The 27,571-nt window shown below is 51.1% G+C and overlaps 2 protein-coding genes across 2 annotated transcripts; both read left to right on the top strand.

Moving 5' to 3' along the window:
* The first annotated feature begins 2,312 nt into the window (after window positions 1–2,312).
* Window positions 2,313–16,363, top strand: TMEM209 (transmembrane protein 209). Its single transcript, XM_059816435.1, has 16 exons — window positions 2,313–2,489; window positions 3,326–3,378; window positions 4,125–4,264; window positions 4,379–4,437; window positions 5,191–5,322; window positions 6,322–6,560; window positions 6,917–7,121; window positions 7,784–7,959; window positions 8,891–8,962; window positions 10,044–10,140; window positions 10,828–10,953; window positions 11,401–11,498; window positions 13,442–13,556; window positions 13,648–13,745; window positions 14,422–14,495; window positions 14,876–16,363. The coding sequence occupies exons 2-16, from the start codon at window positions 3,334–3,336 to the stop codon at window positions 14,928–14,930; spliced, it is 1,731 nt and encodes a 576-aa protein (XP_059672418.1). The 5' UTR covers window positions 2,313–2,489; window positions 3,326–3,333; the 3' UTR covers window positions 14,931–16,363.
* A 24-nt stretch (window positions 16,364–16,387) lies between these two features.
* On the top strand, window positions 16,388–24,098 carry LOC132316878 (uncharacterized). The gene is made up of 21 exons (XM_059815990.1): window positions 16,388–16,405; window positions 18,523–18,727; window positions 19,108–19,254; window positions 19,335–19,456; window positions 19,564–19,672; window positions 19,769–19,885; window positions 20,064–20,131; window positions 20,217–20,339; window positions 20,495–20,680; window positions 20,785–20,887; window positions 20,979–21,120; window positions 21,201–21,384; window positions 21,510–21,609; window positions 21,693–21,811; window positions 21,949–21,986; window positions 22,209–22,321; window positions 22,415–22,563; window positions 22,787–22,881; window positions 23,172–23,250; window positions 23,537–23,645; window positions 24,025–24,098. The coding sequence occupies exons 1-21, from the start codon at window positions 16,388–16,390 to the stop codon at window positions 24,096–24,098; spliced, it is 2,400 nt and encodes a 799-aa protein (XP_059671973.1).
* Window positions 24,099–27,571: the final 3,473 nt, after the last annotated feature.

Here is a 27,571-nt window from a genome sequence, read left to right as displayed (position 1 = left end):
TGTGACTGGCATCATTTTAGGAGCAGAACCCTCATTTTGATCTTTCTGGAAAATCTGCAGATGTATGTCAGTGTAATAACACTGACTGCAGTGAAGCTACTTATTTCCAACTCACATTTCCTTAAATTAGGAAATCAATACCTTCAAGTTTCCAGGGTTGTCCCCAGATTTCACGTGTCTGTGTCACACAGCAGTTTATACCATACCACACACTCCATCGGATCGTGTTTTAGCTTTGCATTTTAGGACACCAAGCACACAGACAAATTGCAACTGGTAATAACGAGAAGGGGATGGGAAGGGTACTGGGAGAGATACAATCAGTTATCTATACCTGGAGATTAAAGACCGGTTCTAACAGTGACATCATCCCATGAGGTAGTTATAAATAATAACAACTTCTGAGGTTGTGAAAGCCTTTTAGGCAGGAAAGTTTTGTATGAGGCCCACAATAACCTCCTGCTAAGGGCCAGCAGGTGTCAGCAGAAAACACAGAATTAAATAATACCTTACTCGAACACAGCACACAAGATAGATAATCAAAATGCCAGTGCAGGAGCAGAGCAGGATTTTCCCTCTGATCCCCCCAAAACCTTCCCCATCTTCATCATATTCCCTCTCATCTGGTTTCTGACTAGCGCCAGAGAGCAAGGGGTCATTCTGCCAGTAATACCATCAAAGAGAGGAAAAAGGGTATCCCATGGAGCCTCGGAGCTGGATGTGAGACACAGGGCTGTCCCTTTTCCACAGGGTGAGCATTTCCACATTTCGGAGCTGTCCCTCAGCAACCCATTGTCCAGCCGACCATCTCAGGAGGCCCCAACATGTCAGCCACCTGCGGAGCCATGTGGATGAAGGCATCACAAAGTGGCCTCTTTTCTGCCCATTAAGTCCTTCAGCTGCGATCCGAGGAAGGCTGGAGTGCCCGCAGGTCCTGTTGGTCTGTAGCGTTTGGGGAATGTTGGGTGGGATTCATCTGCTCTCACTAGAGCTGTGTCAAGACTGGGAATCGCACTAAAACAAGACTGTTCTTCCTCTGTAACTGACAAAGGGCGATTCACCCCATCCTCAAATAGCTGTTTGAGACTGGAGGGCCAAATTAGGCTTTTAACAGTCCTTGAATATTATCTCCATTCCATGCTTTTCTTGCTTTCATCCTCTTGCTTAGGAAATGAGTCAAGAGACTTTCAAACGAACTGAAATCGACCGTTGGCATGGATCTGACCCAACGAACTTTCATCCTGTTTAAAATTGTCTCCTCCCTTTCTCCAACTGTATTTTTATTCCCATGTGTTTCCTATAACCAGCTTTTTATAATGGAATAACACATTCCACCAGCCTTTACAGTGGTGCAACTTAGAAGTTACTGTATTTGCCCAAACTGGAAGCAGAGTGGGGAAAATTTAAGAAATAGGCTGGATATCCCAGATAATCAGAATATCCCAGATATTTTGTCTTTTGCAAAGCTGCTGCCCCTGCCTTGTACAAGCCTTTGCAGCCACCTCAGCTCAGTATGCCTCCCTGGGCCAGGTCAGGCTCCTCTATCCAGCTCCTCTCACTTTGCTGCTTCACAATTCTTCTCATCTGCAGACATACCCTGTTCTTCTTGCCTCAAAAGGACGTATTGCATGAAAACGTCACTGAGGTAAGTCAGTACTATCTCCATACTGACAACGCTGCGTGATTTACCATCCAGACCTATGAGACAAGTGTGTCACCCAAAGCCACTATGTCCGATGGGACCATCTTTACCTCAGGTAATACCTTCTGGATACGCTGATTTAGCACAAAATTCACACAACCGTCTTCATTTACAGCATTTCAGATCGTAAATACAAAGTTACGCCTGTACAGCATGCCAACAGACCCACAATCTCTTAGAGCTTTAACTGCTGACCGGGGCAATGTGTGGTCTGATACACATTACTATGTGTAATCAATATAGCGGTAACAATAACTGGAAAAAATACAGCAAGGTGTGAGCTCTGCACCACAGCAACGGCGCAGAGGACAGCGAGTTGGCCGCTCACCGCCCCCCCCGCAATCTTCACCCCTCCCACAGCACGGCCAACATGGCCGCCCCGGCGCGCGCCTCACGCGCCCCTTCCCGCCCAAACGCGGCGCTTCCGCTGTCCCCCTAGCAACAGGCTCCGCCTCCCCCTCGATGCGGCGCAGGCGTTGACGAGGCGGCGGCGCTGGCGCAGGCGCAGACGGGGCGGTCGTTGCAGTGCGGGCGGCATCTCTCGCGTGTGCGAGGAGAGCGCTCAGCCGTGCGTCCCCCCCCGGCTGGGAAAAAGGGGTGGCTCTGCCTTTCCTGAGGGGAATTGTGTGTCCCCTCACGTCCCCTGACCCTCAGCCCTGCGGCAGGTACTGTGATTGGCCCCCAGCACCGCCTGGCTCCTCGGGCCTGTACGTGGGGGCTCTGAGGGGAGGCCGCTTAGAGGCGGGCAGTGTCCGGCAGCGAGCTGTGGAGGCATCGGGCCACGCATGTAAGACAGGGCTGTGGGCGGGTGGAGCTGTGGGGCCGCCTCCGTGTGACAGGGGTCAGGATGGGGGGGAGATTCCGGGCTACTGTGTGACAGGGGTGTGGGCTCTGGGAGCTGTGGGGCTGCCTGGGTAACGGTGAGGTCTGGGTGGGGGGGAGCGGTGAGGCAGCTTCTCTGACGGCGGGGTCTGGGTGGGGGGAGCTGTAGAGACCCCCCCCAGGGTGGCATGGGGGTTTTGGCTGGGGGGAGATGTGGAGGCTGCCTGCGTGTGACAGTGGGGTCTGGGCAGCGGGAGGTCCCTGTATGTGTGGCGGGAAGCTGTGGGGGTTCTTTGTGTGTGACAGATCTGGGTGGAGGGTGCTGTGGGGTCTTGGGCAAGGGGAGCTGGGGCTATGTGTGGCAGAGGGGCACGCATAGTGGAAGCTGGGGGGTTCAGGGCAAGGGGAGGTGTGGGGGACCTCCATGCGTGGCACTGGGGTCAGTGCCTTATGGGTTGTCAGAGTGAGGCCTTCCCTCATTGCTATGCCATAACAGAAGAGGACAGGGGTATGGGAGGACATATTACAGTCTGGAGGTGAAGACCACACACACAGCCCTCCTAAACGAGTAGAATGGGACCAAATCTTGCTTTTTGGTCAGTGCCTTAACTGTGCAACTTATGCTTCTGCAGGAGGACGTGGTTCAGGGAGAGAGATTGGGAGCGTGAGGATGGGGGAGAGGATCTCTGCTTAGGGCTGCTACATTTGTCAGTGTGGGGAGGGAAGTCTCTGGGCTCGAACTGTATGAAAAACCTGTCAAAAAAAAGTACCAGGCAACATGTTCTTGTATAATTCTTCCAGTAATCCTGATGTTACCTATTTCACCGTTGAATCATTTTACGAGTAAGAAGAAGGTAATGTGATTTGGGGTTGGGTTTGGTTTGTTTTTTTTTTTTTTTTTTTTTGAGGAATAATGTACAATTGAATTATTTGTCCCAAAAAGCAAATTATTTATGTTCCCATCTAGTGAAGAAGTATGCAACAAGTTTTTAAGCAAGTGGCAGGAAGGAACAGGAGCATATTTTAGTGACGGGACTAGCAGAAAAAGTCACCCGGGTTATTTCTTTCACATAAGGTGTTACTGGGTGTAAAGGTAGCAAGGTGTGCGGGGAGTTTTCAGATGTACTGAACCCACAGTAGGTGGCTGTACAGTCTGAAAATACTCTGTTACCTACTGAAATGAGTGGGAATTCTCAATAAAAATACTGCAGAATTGTGCAAGGCCTTTCCTTCCTCTGCCTTCCTTTGCCTGGACAAGGCAGGAGCTTTGCCTCTCGCTTCTGAAGGATGTTATTTTTCAAAAATGAGGTTGGAATCTGTCGCTGTCCTCTCATTTGCACCTCACTGGAGAAAATGGACACTGTTCCTCAGTACTGAGGTGACAGTGCTGCCAGTAGAGTTAATTGAAGAAATATTACCTATTTTTACCGGTAAAAAGAATATGCTTTTTTTTTTTTTTAATACACTGAACATGACTCTGGCTGAAGGTAAAGTCCATTTATATGGTTTGTTTTGGATTACTGCTTTTTTTTCTTTAATCTCGTACTGACTGAGAATCTTACTGTATTAAAGTTGACCAATTTTGTGTTTGTTACTACAGATAATGACACCAGAACAGAATCCAGCAACTTCCCTCATCAACAGGACCATCAAGATGAGGAAGGAGACTGAAGCCCGGAAAGTGGTCTTGGCCTGGGGACTCCTTAATGTGTTTGTTGCTGGCATGATATATATTGAAATGTATGTTAAATGTTACATCTGATTCAGACAAGCAAAGCATCTACTTTGTATATCCCTAAATATTTCCCAGGACCCAACTGTTGCAAAATAGTAACTTCTTGTTTTTCCTTTCAGGACTGGAAAACTTATAAGCTCGTATTACAACATCACATACTGGCCACTCTGGTATATTGGTGAGTTGCTGCAGCATTTCAATTAATTTTCAGTATTTTTTTCTTTTTTCACTTGTCAGTTTTGTTGCTGGGGAGGTCATTTTTAAGCCAGCCTTTTTTTTTCTTTTTCTTTTTTTTTTTTTTTAATTTAAACCAAAACTTTGTTTTGCTTTCTGTTATCTCCCTTGAAATTTCCTTGAATTTCATCCTTTTTAGTGACAGGTAAGGAGTAACAGCTTTCTTAGATATATCATAAAAGGGCTTGAAGAACTTGTTTGGTGCATTAAATCTGTTTAATGTGTGGAGAACACTGCAGATTTTACTACTGTGTTGTACTGTGGGTGTGGATGGCATTTCACAATAATTTAAGTTTTGGATGAGTAGACTCTAAGCCAGCTGTATCAAATGCTATTAGAGGATGAAGCAAGAGGGGGAGAAAACTCATGAGTGACGGATGATTTGATGGAAGATGATTTTTGAGAAATACTGTGAAACTTCATTGCAGTAGTTTTATGTCCCTTTTGGAAAACAACCGTCCATTTTTAAAAATTCAATTTTAGCAATATAAATTAATGTCAATATAGAAAGGAAAATTATCTCCAATGGTTCTTGCGTAAGAAGGCGAAGAAATCTTAGATACTTGCCCAAATTGGCACTTATTGATAGCACTAATAATGACCTATTTTTAATGGGCATATGCCTGTTTTAGCAAATAATATACGTTTATTATTCCCCGTGCTCAAGCTACGGTAAAAACTTTTGTGTTTCTTCTAGAACTTGCACTTGCATCTCTGTTCAGCCTGAATGCCTTATTTGATTTCTGGAGGTACTTCAAATACACAGTGGCACCGACGAGCTTGGTCATGAGTCCTGGGCAGCAGACCCTGCTGGGGTTGCAGAATGCAGGTAAGTGTAATAAATAGCTCTGGCAATCTTGTTCTATTCTTTTTTTTTTGTTTCAAGATGGTATCTTTCTCAATGGCAGGATTCTTTAGTGAAGTGAGCTCTGAATTACCTTATCTGACATGAGCGGTAAACTAAATTACCAGCCATGTATTACAATTCACAACAGCAAGTGGTAATTTGCTGAGTGTGTGTGGGGAGGACTGGAGGGGAAGCAAACACACACGGTGAAAAAGGACAGGTTGATAGCAGCTGCTGAAGGACAGTGAGAGATTCGAACATTGTGTGGACAAGGAATTTGTAACCTGCATGTGGGACTAGAAGCAAGGCAGAGAGTGCAGGTTTATATTTAGTTTTGGTATCTTACTAATACCACGCCAGGTAACGAGAAGCAAATTAGAGGGACAGACAGACCTTTGTATGAAGTCTGAAAATGACAGCCCAGAGAGCGGTCACTCAGCAAGCTCTTGAACATCAAAGCAAAGTTTTAAAATATGGCAGAACCTGACAAGGTAAATAAACAAAAAGCAAAATGCTAGCACAGTAGTATTGCACTCTGCTGGTCTGCCCCTAGAAAACGGGAAGCAGACGGGAGTAATGCTGTATCGCCAAAGTTCAAGGATCTCATATGTTTATTTGAACAGATAAATTAAGACATTCTATGTGCGAAAGATGCATAAAGTAAGCAGGTAGAGTAGCTGATGAAATAAGTTAGAGAAGCCCCCCAGGTTATGCAAGGTGCCTGGTAACATTTAACTGAAATCTGAAGCTGTAGGATTTGTACTGAGTTGTGGTCATGTGTCTTGGTCTTCTCTTTTTTTCCTGTGAGTGGATTGACTGCTGAGTTCTGTAGGGACCAGATTTTTCTAGTGTCCCTTCTAGCATCTTTTTAAAATTGCCTTAAGATAGTGTTGTGTATGCGTTTGGTTGTGCGTTTAAAGCAGGGAGGAGAGTTTGGGGCTGCTGCATCCATAATGCTAATCCTGTGTTTCCTTATTGCAGCGATACAAACAACTCCACCACATGAGCTGGCGGCAAAGAAAGTCCCATCTTCGACACCTTCTCCTCCAATCCAGGGTCAAAGCGTGCTGAGTTACAGCCCGTCCCGCTCCCCTAGTGCCAGTCCAAAGTTTACTACCAGTTGTATCACAGGCTACAGCCCTCAGCTACAGGCTCTGTCAAGCAACAGCGCTTCTTACAGCAGTGCTGTAACCTATTCACCAAGCAGCAGCTGCAGTAAGGTAACGACCAAGACAGCTCCCAAGGGTACAGTTTGGTCCTTGTTTTGTGCTATATGCCATCGAAGGTGAGCAGCAGCCAGCAGAGATTTGCGTATATGTGTGTTTGCTCCCTTTGCAAAGTAGCTGTAAATGTATCATATCGGGATATGTCATTTTTCCCTGGTGTCACTTCATTTTAGAGTGGCTAGTTTGTTTCAGAACAAAGCAAAAATAAGGAACCAAAATGTAAATACAAAGGAAGAAAAAAACCCAACCCAAACCCCAAACAAGAGTCTTTTATATTCATGTCGTTTACAGATCAAATTGGAATTCTGTCTTCTTCCTATGACACAACCATTTGTTTTTCTTTGCCCAAGGTTTCCAGCTTCAGCCCCTCTCCTGGTGGATCACCATACCCCATGAGTATTGGACCAGTGGAAAGCGGTGGGCTAAGGTCTCGTTACCGCTCTTCACCCATTCGGTATAATTCTCCTACTGGCAAAGAAGACTATATGATAGACCTCATGTCATTGGACACCTTCCTTCGACGTGAAGAAGAGAAACAGCACAGAGTTCAACTGGGTAAATAAACAAAATTATTTCATCGGAGAAGCTTGGTAAGAAGAAGGTGTTGGTTTATTCGGGAGTTCTTTTGCAGATGAGAAAAGTTGCAAAGGATTCCAGCGTACTCGTACTAGTAAATAGACTGAACTCGTTTATGGTAGTCACCTGTGACCTTGGTAAAGGTGGCTGCTGATCAGTTTGGTCTTCTACTGAGTAATTAGGACGTGAGGTAGGATGCCATCATTTCTAGACGTCTCTATGGCTTAGGAGCTTGAGAAAGTTTTCCTCCAAAGTATTCCTTTGGATAGGATATATGCTGCTGTTGCAGCATATGGAAATGTGTGCTGATAGATTATCTCTGTAGAGTTTGTTGGCTGAAGTGGACCATGGTAAGAGGATAAGGGCTTTATCAGCTTGATGAGAGGGCTATCTTGTGGAGAAGGCATTTCAGATAAAGGGGGTGAATTACCTGCAGGCAGTTTTTGTCCTACATAGGGACAATCAAGATAGGGGTGAAATCAGCGTTTGTGCAGACTGACTTCAGTGTACGTATTCATGGCAGTTCTTGTTTGTGTCTCTTGTCAAAGCCTTAATATACTGACCTATTGTGCCTGTACTGTTGCTTCCAGAATTACTTGGCAATAATTGTATGTGACTGTTTAACGAATTAATCCTTTCAGGAAGCTCAGATTCCAGCTCTCCTTCCAGCAGCCCAACTTTTTGGAACTACAGCCGTTCCATGGCAGACTATGCACAGATGCTGAGAAAGTTCCAGTATCAGCCGGCTTGCAGATCCCAGGCTCCGTCAGCACACAAGGACGAAGCTGATCTGAGCTCGAAACAGGCTGCGGAAGAGGTAAATTCTGCAGCAAGGTGGTCAAGAGAGAGAAACAGGCCTCTCAAATACACAGCTTTGTGCAAAGGTTTGGATTGGAGCTGTATCAAAAATGTGGGAGAGAGAAATACTCTACCATTTAACCATCTTCATACAGCGTCACTGTAAATGGACTGTTCAAATTCTGAATTGTAGTTGGAAAGTGATTTCTCCCTTGGAGAGAAAGGCGTACATTGGATAAAATACATTTGTGACATACAAATTGAGTTAAGACTGATCTGTATTTAATCCAGTGGAACAGCTGAAGGATATAAAGCACTGCCTTTACGCTTCGTCTGAAAGAAGTCTGATGCGAAGGAATACAATTCATGTGGCTTCAATTACATTTGATCGATTTTCTTTATTTCCTACATTAACCTAATGAAGCTTTCCATTCTAAATAGGCTGGATATTAGGAAAAATGTCTTTACTGAGGGAGTGGTGAAACACTGGAATAAGCTGCCCAGGGAAGTGGTGGAGTCACCATCACTGGAGGTGTTCAAGGAAGGTGTGGACGAGGCATTGTGGGACATGGTTTAATGGGCATGGTGGTGTTAGTTGATGGTTGGACTTGATGATCTTACAGGTCTTTTCCAACCTTAGTGATTCTGTGATTCTGTGAAATACCTCTTAAATCAAGCCTACAATTCAGACTAATTTTATCCTAATAGAGCAGAGAGCTTAAAACTGAATTTGGGCTCATGCAAGATGATTGTATCGTGAATAGAGAGTGGGAGTGTCATGTGTGAAGCTGCTGTAGAAGTCATGTGATACAGCCAGCAGACGTATAAGAATTTGGGGAAAAATGCAGTTTGAATTATGTGCCGTAGTTAGCATCAGAAAATGTCATAGACCGTAAAAATTCTTGGTATTCTGTTAAGTTCTTACCTGTACTTAATAAACCTTTCCACAGGTTTGGGCACGGGTGACGATGAACCGACAGCTCCTTGATCACATGGATTCCTGGACGGCTAAGTTCAGAAACGTAAGTCCCGTCTTTAAGGACTGCCTGTTTTTCACAAGCGCAGCCGAGCAATAAAGCACCTCCGTGTCCCCTGTGTGCCGACGGAGGTGGGAAGAATTGCGGTGTCCGTTTGAGGATTGGGGTGGGCTGGCACAAGTTGATAAAAAACACAGCGTGCTTGTAAGAGAGGAGTCCTGAGATGCGTTTTCGACCTGACGTCGGTGTTTTGTGTTCTGAAAACTTCACAGTTGTATATTTCATCCACCTTTGAATAAGGAACAAAAGCATCTTGGAGATTACAAGATTTGGTTTTCCTTCTTGTAACTCACATTGCTAAATTGATATTTCTGCAGTATTTCAAACTCAGCCTCCTGGGCTCAAAGCATGGAAAATCCCAGCCCAAAGGTTGACTTCCTCTGACAGTCCTGAGCAGTGTAATAAAAAGCAGAAAGAAAAACCTTGATCTTATCAATAATAATTGCTATAGCAGAGGAGACTTAATTGCACCCAATGGCAAAATAATTAGTAAATCTAGCTTCAAATTGCCCCTTCAGTCGCAGCATCTATCAAGTATGTAGTTTTGCTTGTGTGTTTTGTGGTTGGTTTTTTTTAAAGTAATAAGATTGGGGGAAAGCAAAGATTAATATGAGATCCATAGCAGATTCCTGAGCATCTGTTCCTAAACCTCAGGCCAGCTTGCTTCAGTTCCCAAATCCTGTCACGTACAAATCCCACACATAGTTTTTATCAGCTCCTTCATTTCCTGAAAGAAACGTGAAAGGGAGTGGACTCATAAAAGTATAAATTATCTTTATGGATGGAGGGCCGTGCTTCATAATACCCCTTTCCTCATTGTTCAGAAAAGCTTTATCTGATACTTTCTAGAGATTTGTTCTCCTGACTCCTTTACATTGACTTTTCTGGCCTTTTATAAGTTATTAAAGAGTCAGTTAAACTCTGCCTAACTTGATATTCTAATTTAATTACTTTCCTCCTTGGCTGGCTTCAGCTGATGATTAGTAGGACATAAGCTCAGGGCTGGGGTTTTTTTTACGTTTTTGTTACTTCTGACCTCTTGAATTTTCACCTTTTTCTTTTCTAGTGGATTAATGAGACTATTCTAGTGCCACTTGTCGAAGAGATCGAGTCTGTGAGCACTCAGCTCAGAAGAATGGGGTGTCCAGAACTGCAGATTGGAGGTAGGGATGAGGCAGTAGCTTTGGGGTTCCCGGTGGTGGTTGATGGGGGCTGGCTGCTCCATAGCTGAGGCGTTGGATAGGTGTTACATAAATTTGGTCTGTTAAATATTACTGTTCCATTTCTGCTCTTTATTGGTGTGTTCATTGTTCCATGTCACGCGTTTCATTAAGCTGGAAAGGTTCTTCATAAGACTTCTGGAAATATTGATGAAGTCACACCGATGGCTTGTCTCGTACAAAATTCATAAACCTCTCCTTTTTTGTTTTTTCTTTTTCCTTCCCTAAACTTACTGCTGGGGAATTACAGGCTCAAATTATCATGGGTTATTGCATATTAAACTGTCAGAAAACATTTCAAGGATAGATGTGCTATAAACTCTCCATGTCTTCAGTCCTATGTGCTTTGCCAAATTCTTCCTTAAAATCAGCCTGCTTTCTGAAAGAACTATTTTTTTAAATTCTGATGAACTGGAGTTCTGTAGCTTTTATATTCTGTGCTGTAAAGCAGGCATCTACTACTTTATTGGAATTGAAATGAGTGTTTGGGGTAGTGTCACATGTTAAATGTTTCTAGGGCTTTAAATGGTGCGCCAAAAAGGAGAGCTCTTGGCAGCGACGCCTGCTAAAGAGGCTGTTCGGAGTTCTGTGGTGGTCGTAGCTGACATACTGGCTCCTCTTGTGTTGCAGAAGCCAGCATCAGCAGTCTGAAGCAGGCAGCGCTCGTTAAAGCTCCGCTCATTCCAACCCTGAACGCTATAATGCAGTATTTGGATCTTACACCAAACCAGGAGTATTTGGTCGAAAGGATCAAAGGTACACGGTGTCACCATACTGACTTTAAAACGCTTCCGTTACCACAGTGTTGGTGGCGTCAGACATTCCTTCGGTGGCGATGTCTGAAGAGCCATGGCAGGGATGAGATCCACTTTTAAGCCGGAGAGGCGTTTCTTCGCAACTTTCTCTTTTTATAGCGACGGAATGATGCCGGGCTTGGATGTAACTTTGGGAATGTTTTTTAAAAGCTTTATTTCTCAATTTCCTCCTGCGTGCTTGGGATGCAAAGTGCTGGATTTAATCCCTTCGTTAACTACAAATAAAAATCAGCCTGTAAATTTACCTCCCCATATAAATATCTTTACAAGCATTTCGTTAGTTGATTTCTTATTTTGTACACCGGAAACATGTACAAAGTCCCTGAAACTAGCGTCACTTTCATACACTTTCAATGCCCAGTAATGGAATAAATCTTGTTGCTTTCAGAGCTTTCCCAGGGAGGATGCATGAGTTCCTTCCGATGGAACAGAGGAGGAGATTTCAAAGGCCGCAAGTGGGACACCGACTTGCCCACTGACTCCTCTGTAAGTTTTCAAAGATGTCTTGAGATGACGGCTTAAAGCGGCTTGCCTTTCAGCGTAGGTTTTGGAGGGGGTAGCCAGGGGGTAGCCAGTAAGTCTTTTGAGGAACGTGGTAAAATCCTGTTTGCATCACTTACACAGATAATCCCGATGTAGTCGGTGAGATTCCGTGGGGAATAATGCAAATGGGATTGGACATGGCATAGATCACAAAACGCAATTGCGTATCTTAGTCTTAGGCAGGGCTCTCGCTTAGGCTCCTCTGAAACGTCCGTCAGAGAACTACGGGGAGCAGCCTGAGGGGGGGATCTTGTTGGGGCAGTTCTCTTGCTGTGTTTTTTTAAAAAGCCGAATGTCTGCCTTCACCTAACAATTTCTAATGCAAGGAAAACCTTTCACCTTGTTCTTGTTTTCCTTTGCTATAATGGATGGGGCAGGGGGAAATGCAGATGGAGTGGCAGGACTGCTGTTTAATTTGGTAATATTTTGTGAGAAATCTGAAAGGTCAGGAGGAACAGCACCTCAGTGTAAACAATGACTTGAAAATTCAGCTGAGGTAATTAAAATAATTAAAAGAAAGACCACAGAACAATTCAGGGAGTAGGAAACGGGCTTTACAGCGCCAGTCTTCAGTTGAACTCTGTATCTGAAAGTAGAGTTAGGGTGATTTTATTTTTTTGCCCCCATTGTAAATAGATTTTCAATTACTTGGGAGAAAAAAAAATGAGGAGATCTGAATGTCAGAGCTTCACAGCTTTGCTGACAAGATAGAATGAGATTCGGTTGCTGGAAGCTGAAGTTGTACAAAATCAGTCTTGAAATAGGATTTGATTTTCTATTTGTGAAGATGCTTAAATATTTGGTAGTGACTGGCCACGGAGCAACTCTTAGTGTCTTGATAGGCAGCAGGGTGAACGGCTCAAAAGTGTTTAACATGAGACAGAGGAGCACACCCTGGAATTCAGGTTTTTATCAAAACCAGTTGGGAGAGGTGGCGTTCGACAGTATACTGAACTTCTAAGAATTCTAGGGAAGAGGTTCCAATATAAGAGATGAATATAAACCTTTGCCATGAAGTTTTGATACTAACTTACTCAAGACAATTACTATAAAAAAAAAAAACAGAATTTTGCATTTTTGTTCATCACACTGCAGGTAATACAAAGCTGTGATTTCCAAGGTGCATCTCCCAAACTTCTTGAGACTTTTTGCATTTCCCCTAGAGAAACTCTTTTGTTTTGTCTATAACCAGATCATGCTATAGATCATGGACACAGAAAATGTCAGATTCCAGCTGATTTGGTGACGTTGCCCCCATAAAAATGTTGAGAACTCTCCAGGAAGGGTTGAAACACACATGGTGGGCTGTGGTGTGGTTTTCTAGGACTTTATTTCCAAATTTTGGCATTCTTCCAAAGACTTATGGCCAGCTCAGCTTTTTCCAGTGGTTTTTATTTTGCCTTTTTGTGAGGAGAAAGGAGAAATTTCCTCGATAGGTGTAGTGTCAGCAAAGCTGTAATTTGATTTCATCTGCCCTTCTCAGCCAAATCCTCGCAGCCTAGCACAGAACCCATCACTACAGCAGATGGCTCGGAGTTCATGGCCTAAATACGCTCAGTCAGATGGGTGATTTTGCCAGATTCTGCAGGATGTCAGGGTAAAATTGCTTGTGCAGGAACCGAGCTCCTGACGTGCAGCATCGCTTTATCGTGTTGTCACTGATGCTGTTTCGCTCACCGGAAAAAAGAAACTTGCCCTCGCCCCAGTGGCGTGCCTGAAATCTCTGCTTTAAGCATTAAGCTGCCTTGGGCTCCTAAAGATAGAGGGGTTAAGTCAACGTTGCAACCACAGACTATGGAATATTGTGACTAACGCCTGAGATTACAGCAAGAAAGCTGTTGTATTTTTACGGACGCTAAAGTGCGGTTTGCTTTTCTTTTGCCCAGATCATTATGCACGTGTTCTGCACTTACCTCGACTCCAGGCTGCCGCCTCACCCCAAGTATCCCGATGGGAAAACCTTCACTTCCCAACACTTCGTTCAGACACCAGATAAACCAGGTACTGGCGCTGACGTTTAGCTGCTCTTTGCCTCTTGGCTCACGTCAGCACCTTTAAAATCCCCGTCATCTTCCACACTTTTCATCTGCAGACATTTCGAATGAAAACGTGTTTTGCATCTACCAGAGCAGCATCAATCCGCCTCACTACGAGCTGATCTACCAGGGCCACGTCTACAACCTGCCCAAGGTACAGTGGTGTTAGTGGTGTTCTCCCGCTGCTGGGAAATCACTGGCAGGTCGGATTTGGGGTTTTTTTTTTTTAGGAACTAGCCACATTTCTTGGCTATTTACATGTAGGCTGGCCTGATGCAGGAATTAAGCATCAGCTTGGTCTTTGACCACCACGCAGTACTTACCCTGCTGCTAAATACCAGCTTTAGTATCTGTTTAAGATACATAAGTACCTAGGTAGTATCTTCCTCTTGCTTATTTTCTGACAATTTATTTTAAAATACCAAGTCGTGTGATCTCTGATGTGCATTCTCACCCCTTAAGGCCAGCAATCCCTGTGCTTGTCCGTAGGAATTTGGGGCGGGGAAGCTTCCAGTCTCAAACCGGTGCAATTGTCCTGCGAATTTTAATTTTATATTGAGCCCCGGTTGTTGCTGGATCTCTGCCTTCCAAAAAGCTCCGGCATTTAAAGTATTTGGAGATGATAATGCGGCCAAAACCCACGTTTGGTCTTTTTCTGGTATTTACTTAATCGAAAAAAGCAAAGAACTAAGGCAAAAAGCCCGACAACCCACCCCGTGACGCCATTTCATGACATCTTTCTCTGTGGTCACTTATTCTACCTGAAATATTGCAATGATTTCTTGTTGGTGACTTGATTTCTAAGTTCTTCGCTTTTCCTGTGGATTCAGGGCCGAAACAACATGTTCCATACCTTGCTTATGTTTTTGTATATCATAAAGACGAAAGAATCTGGGATGCTTGGGTAAGTACCCAACGTTACGTGTCATCGTGCTGCGTACGAGATGGGAACGGAACGTCCCATTTTGAAACGCCTTGTCTGAAGGCACTTCAGACCGAAATCGCTACGGCGGGATGATATTAATGGTGTTAAAATCACCTTCTTGTTTGAAACAATAGCAGCTTTTCCATAAAATTGGGGAAATACTACGTGTGCGAGCGATCAAAGCAACGTCCAGACGTCCCCTTTGTGCTGAAAGTGCTGCCCTCGGTTCACGGCAAAACAGGGCCCTTACCTGCCTGTTAAAACGCTGAAGCATGGAATTGATAGTTTTTCCTTGAATGTTTTCATTTCCTTTGCTTTCATTTCCTTGCGATTTATTACGATAACTTCCGGTTTTGCAGGCGTGTAAATCTGGGTTTATCAGGAGTCAACATTCTGTGGATTTTTGGAGAATAACACCTCCGGCGGGAAGGCAGTTGGAACAATGCTCCTCTGGCGAGACAAACAGAGCAGCATTGTTAAGTTGTTGACTTAAAGACGGACTTAACTACGGAAGGGGACAATGAAAGCTCTGCTTTGTGGGCAGAGGGGAAGTGTTTGTGTGGGTTTTGTGACGATACTATTTAGCAGCATTTCAACAAGTGAAATGTTTTTAACACCAGGCAAATTTTCTCTTTCCGGCTCCTCACCTGAACGAATCCTGTTTTTTAAAAAGCCTTTTGCTGGTTCTCCTCCACGTATCCGTCCACGTCTTCAACGCTTAACTGAGCTTCACTGATCTCGGGACTAAAGTCCAGCTGCTCCGAGGGCTGGAAGGGCCCTCCCGAGGTTGCGCACGCCCGCGAGCGAGCTCACGTGAAAGGATACGGCAATTCGGCCAACTTCAGGATCCAAGACATTCCAGATAGGCACGAGAAAAGCCAAGTCACAAAGTTTAGCCTCGTTTTGCTTCATTTTATTACATCTGAGAAAAAAAACGTTGTGGTTTTTTTTTTTTTAATTCCTGCTTATGGGTGTCATTGGGTTTTCAGACCCCACGAGATGTGTTGGGGGTCTGCGCCGCAAGTGTGAAGGAAAAGAGAAAACTGTGTCTGACTTGCTGGTTTCAGTAAATATGGTTTTTATTTTTATTTTTATTTCTATTTTTTTTTAACAAAATAAGCACACCACCCAGCTTCAGCAGTCTTGCGAGCTGTGAAATGCTGGTTGCCTCCAGTACAACTGCAGCTTCTTAATTTACTTCTGCTGCTCCCATCAGCTTTTTTTGCTCGTAACCTTTTATTTTGGGGGCGTTACGGAACTGGCACGTGGCTGCAGCGCCTCGGCGGGAGACCAGGCTCTATGAACCCCCGGGCTTTTTTAAGTTCCCGCTTTTAGGGATGTACCTTTTTTGGGGAAAAAACACTTGGATTTGTTTCAAAGAAGGGGTTGTTCGATATTTGCCAAAAAACTTTGTATATAAGGGGCGGGGCGGGGAGAATCTGTTGTAAATTCTGACAAATGAGGGTTTTAGACATGTACGTAGTTACTGTAGTTAGGTTTTTTTTTCCAAAGGGGGGTAAAAATCTGTAAACCCTGAGGTGCTAAAGATCTTTGTGAGCAGAAGACGAGAGTGTCAGCGTCTTCCCCCTCGCTCTCATCGTAAACTGCCAAAAAAACCCACGTGTACATCTGAGACGTGAGAATTACACCGTCTTGTTACCGGGGGTAGACAATGCCACCTCTTTTCTTACGATAATCTATTTTTGTACTGCATTTTTTGCTGCGGGGAGGGAAAAGAGGAATTTTCGCTGTGCTCGGGACAGGTGTCCTCACTTTTTATCGCTTTATGCTGGTTCTTGGTGTGAAGCGACTGTTACTGGTGACTGTCTCCCCAGGGAGGTGCAGGGTTTTTCCGAGGGACTAATGACGAAATGTCTCATTTGGTTCCCGTATTAAATGAGTTCGTTTTATCAAACGCTTGTTTGAGTTTTTCCTGCGGTTCCACATCCCGAAATCCATCGATGCGCCAAGGAGGGACATTCAAGAGGCGGGTTTAGCTGGGCTTTCCCCCCAGTCTCGCCCCCCCGAGGGCAGCACGGGGCCCTCCCAGTTGCCCTTCATCCCGTGAGCTCGGTCACTCTTGGGTGCTAAAGGCTCTTGAAGTGCAAAAATTTTCTTCTTTGACCAAAAAATGGGGATGTTTTGCGGGAAGAACCCCTCCTGCAGGGCACCCTCAGGGGCACCGGGCTCCTGCAGGGATCCCCGGCACCCCACGTCCATCCCCGTGCACCCCCAGGATCCTGCGCAATCTTTTCCCCATGTGGCCCAGATCCCTGCACACCCCAATAATACCCCGTGCCCTGGTCCCCATCGATCCCCGTCCCTGTGAACCCCAATACACCATGCACCCTGGTTCTTGAGCACCCCAATACACCATGAACCCTGGTCCCTGAGCACCCCAGATTCTCCTGCACCCCAGTTGCCATGCACCCTGGTCCCAACGCACTGTGCACCCCACTCCCCGTGCACCCCGCTCCCAGCGCAAGAGCCCTGGATCCCTGTGCACCCCCATCCCTGTGCACCCCAGATTCCTGCGTACCCCAGTCCTCGTGCACCCTGACACGCTGTGCACCCTGATTCCTGTTGACAGCAGTCCCTGTGCACCCCAATTCACTGTGTGTCCTGATCACACTGATACACTGTGCACCCCGGTTCCTGCGTGCCCCAGCCCTGTGCACCCCACATCCCCCTGCACCCTGAAACACCGCACCCCCCTGGTCCTGCATGCCCCAGCCCCGTGCACCCCGACATACCACACACCCCGGTTCCTGCGCACCCCAGATCTCTGTGCATCCCCGTCCCTGTACACCGTGCGCCCCGGTCGCCGTGCACCCCGATATACCACGCCCCCCGTTCCCACGCACCGCAGCCCCGCACAGCCCACATCCCCGTGCCCCCGGATCCCCGCGCACCCCTGTCCCTGTGCACCCCAATACACCATGCACCCTGTTCCCCGTGCACCCCCATATACCGTGCACCCCCCTTCCCGCACAGCCCACATCTTCGTGCATCCCCGTCCCTGTGCATCCCGATACACTGCGTAGCCTGGTCCCCGTGCACCCCGACACACCGCGCACCCCACATCCCCGCGCACCCCCACCTCGTGCACCCCACATCCCCGTGCACCCCACATCCCCGCGCACCCCGCTACCCCGCGCACCCTGACACACTGCGCACCCCCACCTCGCGCACCCCACATCCCCGCGCACCCCAAATTCCCGCGCACCCCACATCCCCGTGCACCCCCACCTCGCGCACCCCACATCCCCGCGCACCCCGCTACCCCGCGCACCCCGACACACTGCGCACCCCCACCTCGCGCACCCCACATCCCCGCGCACCCTGACACACCGCGCACCCCAACCTTGCGCACCCCACATCCCCGCATACACCGCCACCCCACGCACCCTTGTCCCCACGCACCCCACATCCCCGCGCACCCCCACCTCGCGCACCCCACATCCCCGCGCACCCCGACACACCGCGCACCCTTGTCCCCGCGCACCCCACGTCCCCGCGCACCCCACATCCCCGCGCACCCCGACACAATGCGCACCCCCACCTCGCGCACCCCACATCCCCGCGCACCCCGACACACCGCGCACCCTTGTCCCCGCGCAGCCCACATCCCCGCGCACCCCACATCCCCGCGCACCCCGACACAATGCGCACCCCCACCTCGCGCACCCCACATCCCCGCGCACCCCACATCCCCGCGCACCCCGACACAACGCGCACCCCCACCTCGCGCACCCCACATCCCCGCGCACCCCAAATCCCCGCGCACCCCACATCCCCGCGCACCCCCACCTCGCGCACCCCACATCCCCACGCACCCCGCTACCCCGCGCACCCCCACCTCGCGCACCCCACATCCCCGCGCACCCCAAATCCCCGCGCACCCCACATCCCCGCGCACCCCCACCTCGCGCACCCTGGTCCCCGCGCACCCCACATCCCCGCGCACCCCGCTACCCCGCGCACGCCGCCACCCCGCGCATCCCAGCCCCCGGCGGAGGCGGTTCGGCCCCGGCCCCTCCCGGTGGGAAGGGGGGCGGCTCCCGGGGGCGCGCATGCCCGGCACCGCCCGTTAAATACCGGCGGGCCGGTGCCGACGGGGACCGCCGCCCCCGGGACCGCTGCAGCCCCCACCATGACCAGCGAGGGTGAGCCCGGCCGCCGCCGCCGCTGCTGCACGCAGGATGCGCCGGGTGAGCGGGGGGGGGTCTCCGGGGGCGGGCGGGCACCGGGGCTCTCGTCGTCGTAGTTCCACCCCCCCGCCGAGCATCACGCCGGGTACCGGGGCGGTCCCCCCCATCCTGGGTACCGGGGCGGTCCCCCCCATCCTGGGTACCGGGGTGTCTCCCCCTCGTGAGCATCACATCGGGCACTGGGGGGGGTGTGTGTCCCCCCCAGACAGCGGTGGGGTCCCCCTCCCGAGCATCACCTGGGTCCCCCCGGGGGCTCTGTGTGTCCCCCGTGGGGTTTGGGGACCAGGGTGGCATCCCAGCGCAGCAGCCCCCAGGTGTCCCGCGGCGCTGAGCCCAGGCAGGATACAGCCCCAGCGTGACTCCAATCCCCCTCCCCGCAGATGTCCCCAAGGCCACCGAGCCCCGGGGTGACAGCGATGGCCCCCGTCGGGGCTCCCTCTGTGACCGGCACTGCGCCGCCATCAACAACGTGCAGGGTGACCTGGGCGACCTGGGCTGCCACCTGCACCGTCCCCGCGTCCCCCCAGGTAGGTCGGCTGTGGGATGGGCCGGGCATGGGGCTCCCTGGGGGTCCCACACCCCCTGTCACCCCCTGTCTTGCCCGCAGCCATGTGCTCCCCGTCCTGCTGCCAGCAGCACTCAGAGGAGGTCTGCGAGAGCTGCGTGGTGAAAACCACCCTGACAGCTGAAAACGCTGTGGAGGCCAACAAGCTCTCCAACAACTACAAGGTGGGTGCCTGTGGTGTGGGTGGGGGCACCCATGGGTGCTCCTGGGTGGCTGTAATGAGTTTTCTTTTTCTCTCCTGCCTCAAAAAAAAAAAAAAATCTCTCTGCAGTTTGGCTTCAAGAAATGGAAGAGCCACGTGACGGCGCGGCCCTGGGAGGACCGATCGGAGATCGTCAAGGAGCTCTACTCTGACCTCAATGTCATCCGGGGCTCCGGAGGTGGGTGGCCTTAGGGACACCCTGTGCAATGTCCAACTCATGGATTTGAGTTGCCGCAGGTGACAGCGGTCCCATCCGGTTCCTCCCCTCCCGCAGGGTCCACGGTGACATGCGGGAATGTCCTCTACCTGCTGCTCTTTGGCTGGTGGCTCTCACTCCTCTATGTCCTCGTGGCTGCCATGATGTTCGTCACTGTTGTGGGGGCTCCTTATGGTGAGTCCCAAATTTGGGGTCCCCATGTGAAGGGCTGGGTGAGCCGTGGGTCTGCTGGCTGAGCCCAAAATGGCACCGATGGGTCCTGGGGTCTCCCGGGTCCCTTCCCTGTGGGGTGGCCCTGTAGCTGGAGGGGACGTGTATGTCCCCAACAGAGCTGATGCTCATGTCCCCGCAGGGCGGCTCTGCTGGGACCTGGCCAGGTATTTCCTCTGGCCCTTCGGCAAAGTGATCCAGAAAGTGGAGGTAACAGTGTGCCCCAAATCAGGACCCCATGGGGGGTGGTTGGGGTGTCCCATGCTGCACCCTGACACCCCCTCATCTCCCCTAGGTCCCCAAATCCCGCCAGGCACTGGGTGCGTGTGAGGCCAGCGCAGGGGAGAGCTCAGCGCTGCTCGGCGGCCCTGTGCCGCGCCGCTGGCGCCCACAGTGCTGGGCAGACACCGGATACTGGGTGAGCCCCATGCCAGGCACAGTGACACCCCCTTCCTAGGCATGGACACCCCAGGAGCCCCCCATCATGGTGGGGATAGCACCCATGGGTGCCTCGTTCCCCTGGGGTGGGTGTTTTGGGGTGGCCAAACCCTAAAGGTGGCTGCCCTTTCACAGCAGCGTGCTGGTGCCGTGGTGTGGCTGTGTCTGGGCTACCCAGCGCTGGCGCTGGCCCATGGGCTTGTGTGCGTCACCGCGTGGCTCCTCGTCGTCCTCATCCCCGTGGCCAAGCTGAGCGCCCGCACCGCTGCCCGTGTCCTGCTGCTGCCCCCGGAGCAGGTGCTCGTCCGGCGACTGAGGATGGTGGGTGCCTCTGTGTGGGGGTGAAGGCTTCGCACCCCACTCAAGGGTGGATTTTGGGGTGGGGGGTGTGCTCAGACTGGTGTCACCTGCTTGTCCCTCCGCAGACGGAGGTGCCACTGGAGGGGGAGGTGATTCTCTGCTGCTACCGTGCCCTCAACCCCTACTACTACAAATATGCTGTGGATGGCATCAACGTCTTCGCTGTCAGTATCCTTTCATGGGCTGGAGGGGAATGGGGTGGGGGGGCTGGCCCCAGATCCCACCCCACCTCGGTCATCTCCTTGACCGGCCACCCCAGACCTGCTGCCGCTGGTGCTGGTGACACTGGTGCTGGGCTATGTGGACAGCCACAACCACCTGACCAGCTCCGCCGTCAAGTTCACGCTGGCCCTGCTCTCCATCATGCCTCTCTCCTACTACATCGGGATGGCCATCGCCAGGTGAGCGGTGACAGGGGGCAACGCTTGGTGGCAAGGTGGGGACACATGCCAGCCCCCCTGACACCCTCCTTCTCCTCCAGCATCTCAGCCCAGAGCAACTTCGCAGTGGGAGCAGTGGTGAACGCCACGTTTGGCTCCATCACGGAGCTCACCTTCTACATCACCGCCCTCATCAAGGGCTCGCGCGAGGGCAACCAATGCTATGCCGAGATCGTCAAGTCGGCGTTGACGGGGACACTGGTGGGCTGCGTCCTCTTTGTCCCGGTGAGATGGGGTGGCACACTCATGGCATGAGAGCGCCCGGTCTCTGCGGAGAGCCGGGAGGATGCTGCGAGCAAAGTGCTGATGAGGACTTGTTTTTTGGGGGGGGGGCTTTCTCCATCCCCAAGGGTCTATGCATGGTGATTGGGGGCATCCGGCACCAGGAGCAACGGTTCAACAGCCGCTCGGCGGGCGTCAGCTCAGCCCTGCTCTTCCTCTCCGTGGGAGGTGAGTTGGGGACAGGGGTGTCCCCAGGTTTTGGGAGATCCCACCAGCCTGGGCGCCCACCCCATGTCCCTCCATCCCCACAGGTGTTTTTGCCCCGACGCTCTTCTCCAAGGTGTACGGGAAGCTGGTCTGCGGCGAGTGCCACAACGTCACCCAGAACCCGCTGGGCCACTACCTCTGCCACAACTGTCACTTTGACCTGGTGAGTGGGGACATGGACCCTCGACTGCTGGGGATTGGGGTTGGGGATGCTCCGAGCCCACTTGGCTCCTGCTCTTGGCGGTGGCAGCGGGGCTGTCCCTTGCCCCCTGCATCCCTGTTGACAGGCTCTCTCTGCAGATGGAGAACAACGGCACCCTCTACTACAGTCACGTCCAGTGAGTGTCTGCTGGGTTGGGGACTGGGTTGTCCCCAGGGTGGGGTGGCACCTCCTGGGCTGGGTTGTGGCCCCGCATCCCTCCCAGGTCCCCTCTCTGCCCCCCGAAGGGCTCCGATTTTTGCACCCTCATCTCCTCCACCCCCAGCCCCGGTGCAGGGGACCCCCTGGGGTCTCAATGCTGGAACCTGGTGGCACTGAACATGTCACCCATGTCCCACAGACCCCTGGTGTACACAGTGTCCCTCCTGCTCCCTGCCGCCTACCTCATAGGCCTCTTCTTCACCCTGAAAACTCACTCGCACATCTACGACATCCACATCAGCGACTGTCACAGTGAGTGTCCCCGAACCACAGGATGCCCCGGCTGCGGGGCCGGCTCTTCTCACCGCCCCGGGGTGTCCCACCATGTCTCTGCTCTTCCCCCAGTGCCTGGTCACCACCACAGTGCTGTGGTCCACTGGTCTCGCTGGCGGGCCCTGGTCATCCTCCTGCTCTCCACCCTCTGCATGTCAGCCTGTGCCGACCTGGCCACAGAGCACATCAGCCCCATCCTCACCAACTCCACCATCTCGCAGGTGAGTGTGGCGACGGGGATGGTGGTGAGCCAGGTTTGGGTGGCCCTGGGGACCAAGATGTGCCCTCTAAGCACGGGAACCTGCCCTGGCTGTGGGGTTGAGCCCCAAAAGCCAGGGGAAAGATGCTGAGATGCTCCATGCACCAAGGAGCTTGGTTGCCCACAGCTTGGATGTGGTCAGGATCAGGCCATACGCATGTGCTGATGTCACCTCTTCCCTGCAGTACTTCATCGGTGTCACCGTGCTGGCGATGGTGCCTGAGCTGCCGGAGATTGTCAATGGCATCCAGTTTGCCCTGCAGAACAACCTGAGCTTGAGGTGAGATGGCTCAAAGAATGGGTTTTGGGGTGTCCTCCAGCGTGGTCCCAGTCCCATAGCTGGGCCTTGGTGCCAGCAACGGGCTGCTCTGCTTCATGGCACTGGTGGGTCAGATCCCTGCCAACTTGTCCTCAAGAGGACTTGAAGCCACCCAAAAAATGGGGCCAGAATCAGGTTGGGCTGCAATGGTTTGTTTCCCCGAGGTGGGTTTTTTCTTGCCCCAAGCTGAGCGACCCAAGGGCTGCTGGAGACCTGGCGCTTGGCAGTTCTAAGTCCTCTGTCCTCCCCAGCATCGAGATTGGGAACTGCATCGCCGTCCAGGTCTGCATGCTCCAGATCCCCATCCTCGTGCTCTTCACCATCTTCTATGTGAGTAGCCCCAGGACAGCCCCTGGGTGACCTCCCACAGCAGGGTTGGGGACACACAGCACTCTGTAAGACATGGCAAGGGCACAGCCGCCATCCCCAGCATCTCCTCTCTCTGCTCAGAGCAGGGGAAAGTGGGGTCAGATGTCTCCTACCTTGGCTGATGCTGTCCCCAGCCCTAGGGACACGTGGCAGAGGGGGTTTAAGGGGTGACATACAAATCCCCAACCACAGTCAGTGTGGGGCTGTCCTGGTTGGCCATAAACCCAAAATCCTCTCTGCCTCGCAGCCGACCAATTTCACGCTCGTCTTCAGTGACCTCCACGTCTACGCCAGCATGTTCAGCGTGGTGCTCATGAACTACATCTTCATGGATGGAAAATGTGACTACTTCCAAGGTGACCACTCACCTGTGAAGCTGCTGCGGGACTCGGTGTACCCACCTTCCCTGAGATGATGGGGTGGGGGGAGCTCCTGGAGGCAGCCCTGGGGGGGTCATCTGCTTGCTGCAGCTCTTGGCATGTAGTGGCTTGACCAATTCTGGGGTCTTGGTTGACCATCTTGGAGATGCTGGAGCTACCACCCTCAGCAGCTCCAAGGGGGATCACTCCCTTTTCACCCTTAAAAGAGGTTTTAAACTCCCTCTCTTGAGATTTTTGCAGAGAATCATCAAAGTCCTCTGCAGTGGCTAGCCCAGACCACACCAGGTGGTCTTACAAGCAACCTCCCTCCTTGCTCCAGGGAGTAACCCCTTCCAACCTGCTCTGTCTGCCCTAGGCACGGTGCTGGTGATGGTCTACTTCATCCTCCTGGCTGTGTACTTCTTTGCCCCATCGCCCAGTGGTTGCTGAGGTTTGGACTCCGCTTTCTCCAACCCTCTCATTGGGTTCAGCGCCTGTCAAGGCATTATCCGGTGTCTCAGGGACTTGGCCGGGCTGGCTCCGGTCTGGAAGCATCGTTTGCTGAAGCTCCTGCTGCTGCTTGGCTCCCCCAGTGAGGTGCCAATGGGGCTTCGGTGATGGGAAGAGTGGTGACAAAAAAAAGCGCTCCTGAACCAAGAAGGAGCCTCAATGCCAGAGCACTTCACAGAGGTATTTACAGCCTACGCTTGTGTGGTTGGAAGGAAAATTGTCCTTAATGGAGGGCCTTAAAGGGGATTTCTGTGTCGTCTCAAGGACAGACCCCTCCCCTGGGACGTGTTGCACTGGGAGAAGGTGCCTGAGATGAGCCGCTCGCCCTTCCAGGCGGTGGGTGATCCCGGGCCTGGAAGGGACTCGGGTCTGGGGATCACACAGGGCTTCTTGATGGTACTAGAAACGCACCAAAAAGTATTTTTCGGCTGTTTTGTCATTAAAGCAGTTTTGTACAAATCAGAAACAAGCTCGTTTCTCCTTAAATGAGCCTTTGGTCACTCATCTGGGCCCCTCTGTGCCCACCACCCAGGCTAGTGATGGTTTTGGGGTGATTGCTGCTTGATGCCCACCAAGGCTGGCTCTCGGTGTGGCGGATGTTGGGCACCGGAAGATGGCTCAGTTGAAGCCAGCATCCCTGGAAGCAGAACAGGACAGCACTCAATGTCCTCTGTCACAGCACCAGAGCAGATGCCACGGGAGATCCACCACTGCGCCATGGGGACAGAGCCAGCAGTGGGGTGGCTGTGGGCTCCAGCTTTCTCTGTGATCCTCCCTAAGCTCCAGCTCTTGTTTCCAGCCTGGTCTTGTCTGACTGTCTTGGATCATCCTCACTCAGAGGTCTTTAACAGGCTCATAAGAAGGGTCAGGGATGCTCCTGCTGCTGTTTGCAGGGTACAAGGTGTGACACGCCGGGGATTGGCTCGTCTCCCTTTGCCAAGGGAAATGCCAGCAGGTGAGGTGAGAGGACAAAGTGGGTGGCTTGGACTGATTTATTATCAGAGCTTTAAAAAAAAAAAAAATCAACCCAAAAGCAGAATACAAACAGATACATAAATACAGGCAACATGGCTCCTGTGTTCCTTCTCCCTCACCAGCCCTGCGGGGAAGTACTTTGGCGTAAAAACTGGGGAGAGGAGCGCTGCTCCCTGCCTGCGACATGAGCACTGGACTCCAAAAGGTCTCACAGTCAAGGGAGAAACGGGACTAGGCTTTAAACAGCCCAGAGTAAGGCGGGCACCAACCTGGGATCCCCCTCCCTCCCCAAGGAGGGGAGCTGCTTGTTAGCAATTAATGATGCTGCTTCATCAAGCTTTTTTTGTTTGTTTTCCTAGCATAGCATCAGTATGGACAACCCTGCCATCGTTAATACAGACGTTGGGGAAGATTACTGGGTGAGTACCCAGAGTTGGCTGATGGCAGCAGATGGGCTCAATAGCGTGGGGCAGTAAGAGATGGAAAAGGTGTGGGGTGGGAGGGCAGAAGATGATGGCACCGAGCAGGTTCTCCTACACCTTGTCTGAGGCTAAACAGAAAACATTTACCCTGGAGTGAGGGATGCTTGGGCTTTTTCTTGGAACTAGACCCAGCCTTTGTGTTTGGGAAAGTGTGGCAGGGCCGGCACTGTGGTTCCCTGCTCTGCAGCAGGACAAGCCCAGCACTAGCCACTGGTGGCTGCAAGGATGCTCCAAAGAGGTTCCCACATTGTCCTGAGCTGCTCTGCTTGGTGCTGGGAGCAGGGGTAAGTTGTGGGGTGAAAGCAGCAGGACTGTCCCACAACATCCTGATCTGAGATAGCTTTCTCTGTCTCAGTCTGTCCTGTCCCCGTCCTGGGCAGCATTGCGGCTGCTCTTAACTCCTCTCCCTCCGTGAGTGGCTGCAGATACTGAATCCTTCCCTCTCCCTTAGGGAAATCATGGCCTGGCAGAGGCAGTTAACACTCTGCTTTTTGCCTTTGAGTATGGAATTGCACAAAGGGCATTAATGTTCCCTTAAAAGGGGGAAACCAGTACTTGGGCATCACCTGGGCTGGAGGTGAAGACAAGCAGGAGATGGAGCAAGAAAAGCCTGGAGCCATATACCCTTCAAGCCATGCCCCAGAGCAAAGCCTCTGCCACCATGAGCCAGCGGGAAGCTTTTATCATTCAAAAACCCAACATGCAGTAGACTAGCAGCAACTCAAGCAAACCCTCAAAAGGGAGCTGTGAGCTTTGCAGTGCTTAAAACAAGTAATTTTTTAGGAAGAGCAGCAGCCACCCTGGATTACTAGGGGCGGGGGGTGGCCCTGGAATCCCATCACTGGACAATGCTTCTATCTGCTTTTATCAGCAAAAGCAAGTCCCTTGTGCTGGGGACACAGGACGGCTGTGTTGGAGGGGTGAAACCAGCTCCAGGCCATAGGTAGAGGGCACAGGTGGGCTGTGGGCTTGCACCTTCAGTGGTCCAGCCAGTGGAAGAGGCTTGGACACTCAGCTTTGGGTGACCCAGCAGTGACTTAGGGCATCACAGGGACATCAAGGACTATATTGTCCTGTCTGGGTGGCTGACAAGATTTGAAGCTAAGATTAAGTGACTGTGTTACAGGTGTCAGTATGGAGCTGGGCTGAGGCCAGATGTGCCCCAGATCAACACCCCCCACCTTCTTCCCTGTGTTCACACCAGGGGGAAAGCTCCTTGCTGCTCCCCCTAAGACTGCCAGAGCAAGGAAGACAGAACTCAAGGACTCTGCTTGATCAGAGATCCAGGCTCGCATGGTTTTAATATTGCCTTGGTGATAATGGGAGATGCTCGTTCAAGTAGGTAATAGAAGAACCAGCGCATGTATGGCCAGGTTGTTCCAGTACAAAGGTTCCAGAACTTGAGGCCAGAAGGCAAATATTAAGTGCAGACATTCAGCCTCTGCAAGAGGCAAGAGCCACTGAGTTCAGGCCAGAAGAGAGAGCTGGAGAAAAGGCCCCTTGGCCCAACATGGTCCTACAGAAGAGGACACCCCACGCCAGGGGCAGGAGGGCAGGTACCCCTTCCCAGACCACAGCTGCTAGCAAGGTCTGGGGTCAGCCCCTGTGCCAGGAGCAGTGGGATGCTGCAGCAAGCAGCCAGGGAGGTTTGGAAGAGGTTGGAATAGGATGATAATACTCTCCAGGAGCAAAGGCTAAGAAGCCAGACCAAACACAGGGCCTTGGGGAGTGGCGAAAGCCATGCAGTGCAGCTGAGGTTCCCAGCTTTGCCCTGTGACCTGCACGTCCTGCGAAGGTACAATGAAAGGGACAGATACAACAGAGCTACAAGCAGCTGCCACCACTTTCTGTGGTCCAAAGCACCAGAGAACACTTTAGCTGTGATGCCCAACCTTTATTTTTCAGGGCCTTGAAAAAAAAAAAAACAGCAATTGAGGCTACAGAAGGGGGGAAAAA

Source organism: Gavia stellata, chromosome 4 (genome assembly GCF_030936135.1).
Source record: "Gavia stellata isolate bGavSte3 chromosome 4, bGavSte3.hap2, whole genome shotgun sequence".
Classification (NCBI taxonomy): Eukaryota; Metazoa; Chordata; class Aves; order Gaviiformes; family Gaviidae; genus Gavia; species Gavia stellata.
Note: the sequence above shows the minus strand (reverse complement) of the source record. Positions and strands in the feature narration are given on the sequence as shown.

Coding starts and splice junctions, on each gene's coding strand:
- TMEM209 (XM_059816435.1), top strand. CDS start 3,334: ATGTTACCTATTTCACCGTTGAATCATTTTACGAGTAAGAAGAAG. Junction 4,438..5,190: donor CTGGCCACTCTGGTATATTG/GTGAGTTGCTGC, acceptor TGTTTCTTCTAG/AACTTGCACTTGCATCTCTG. Junction 13,557..13,647: donor TCAGACACCAGATAAACCAG/GTACTGGCGCTG, acceptor TTTCATCTGCAG/ACATTTCGAATGAAAACGTG.
- LOC132316878 (XM_059815990.1), top strand. Junction 18,728..19,107: donor CTGCACGCAGGATGCGCCGG/GTGAGCGGGGGG, acceptor CCCTCCCCGCAG/ATGTCCCCAAGGCCACCGAG. Junction 22,564..22,786: donor CCAACTCCACCATCTCGCAG/GTGAGTGTGGCG, acceptor TCTTCCCTGCAG/TACTTCATCGGTGTCACCGT.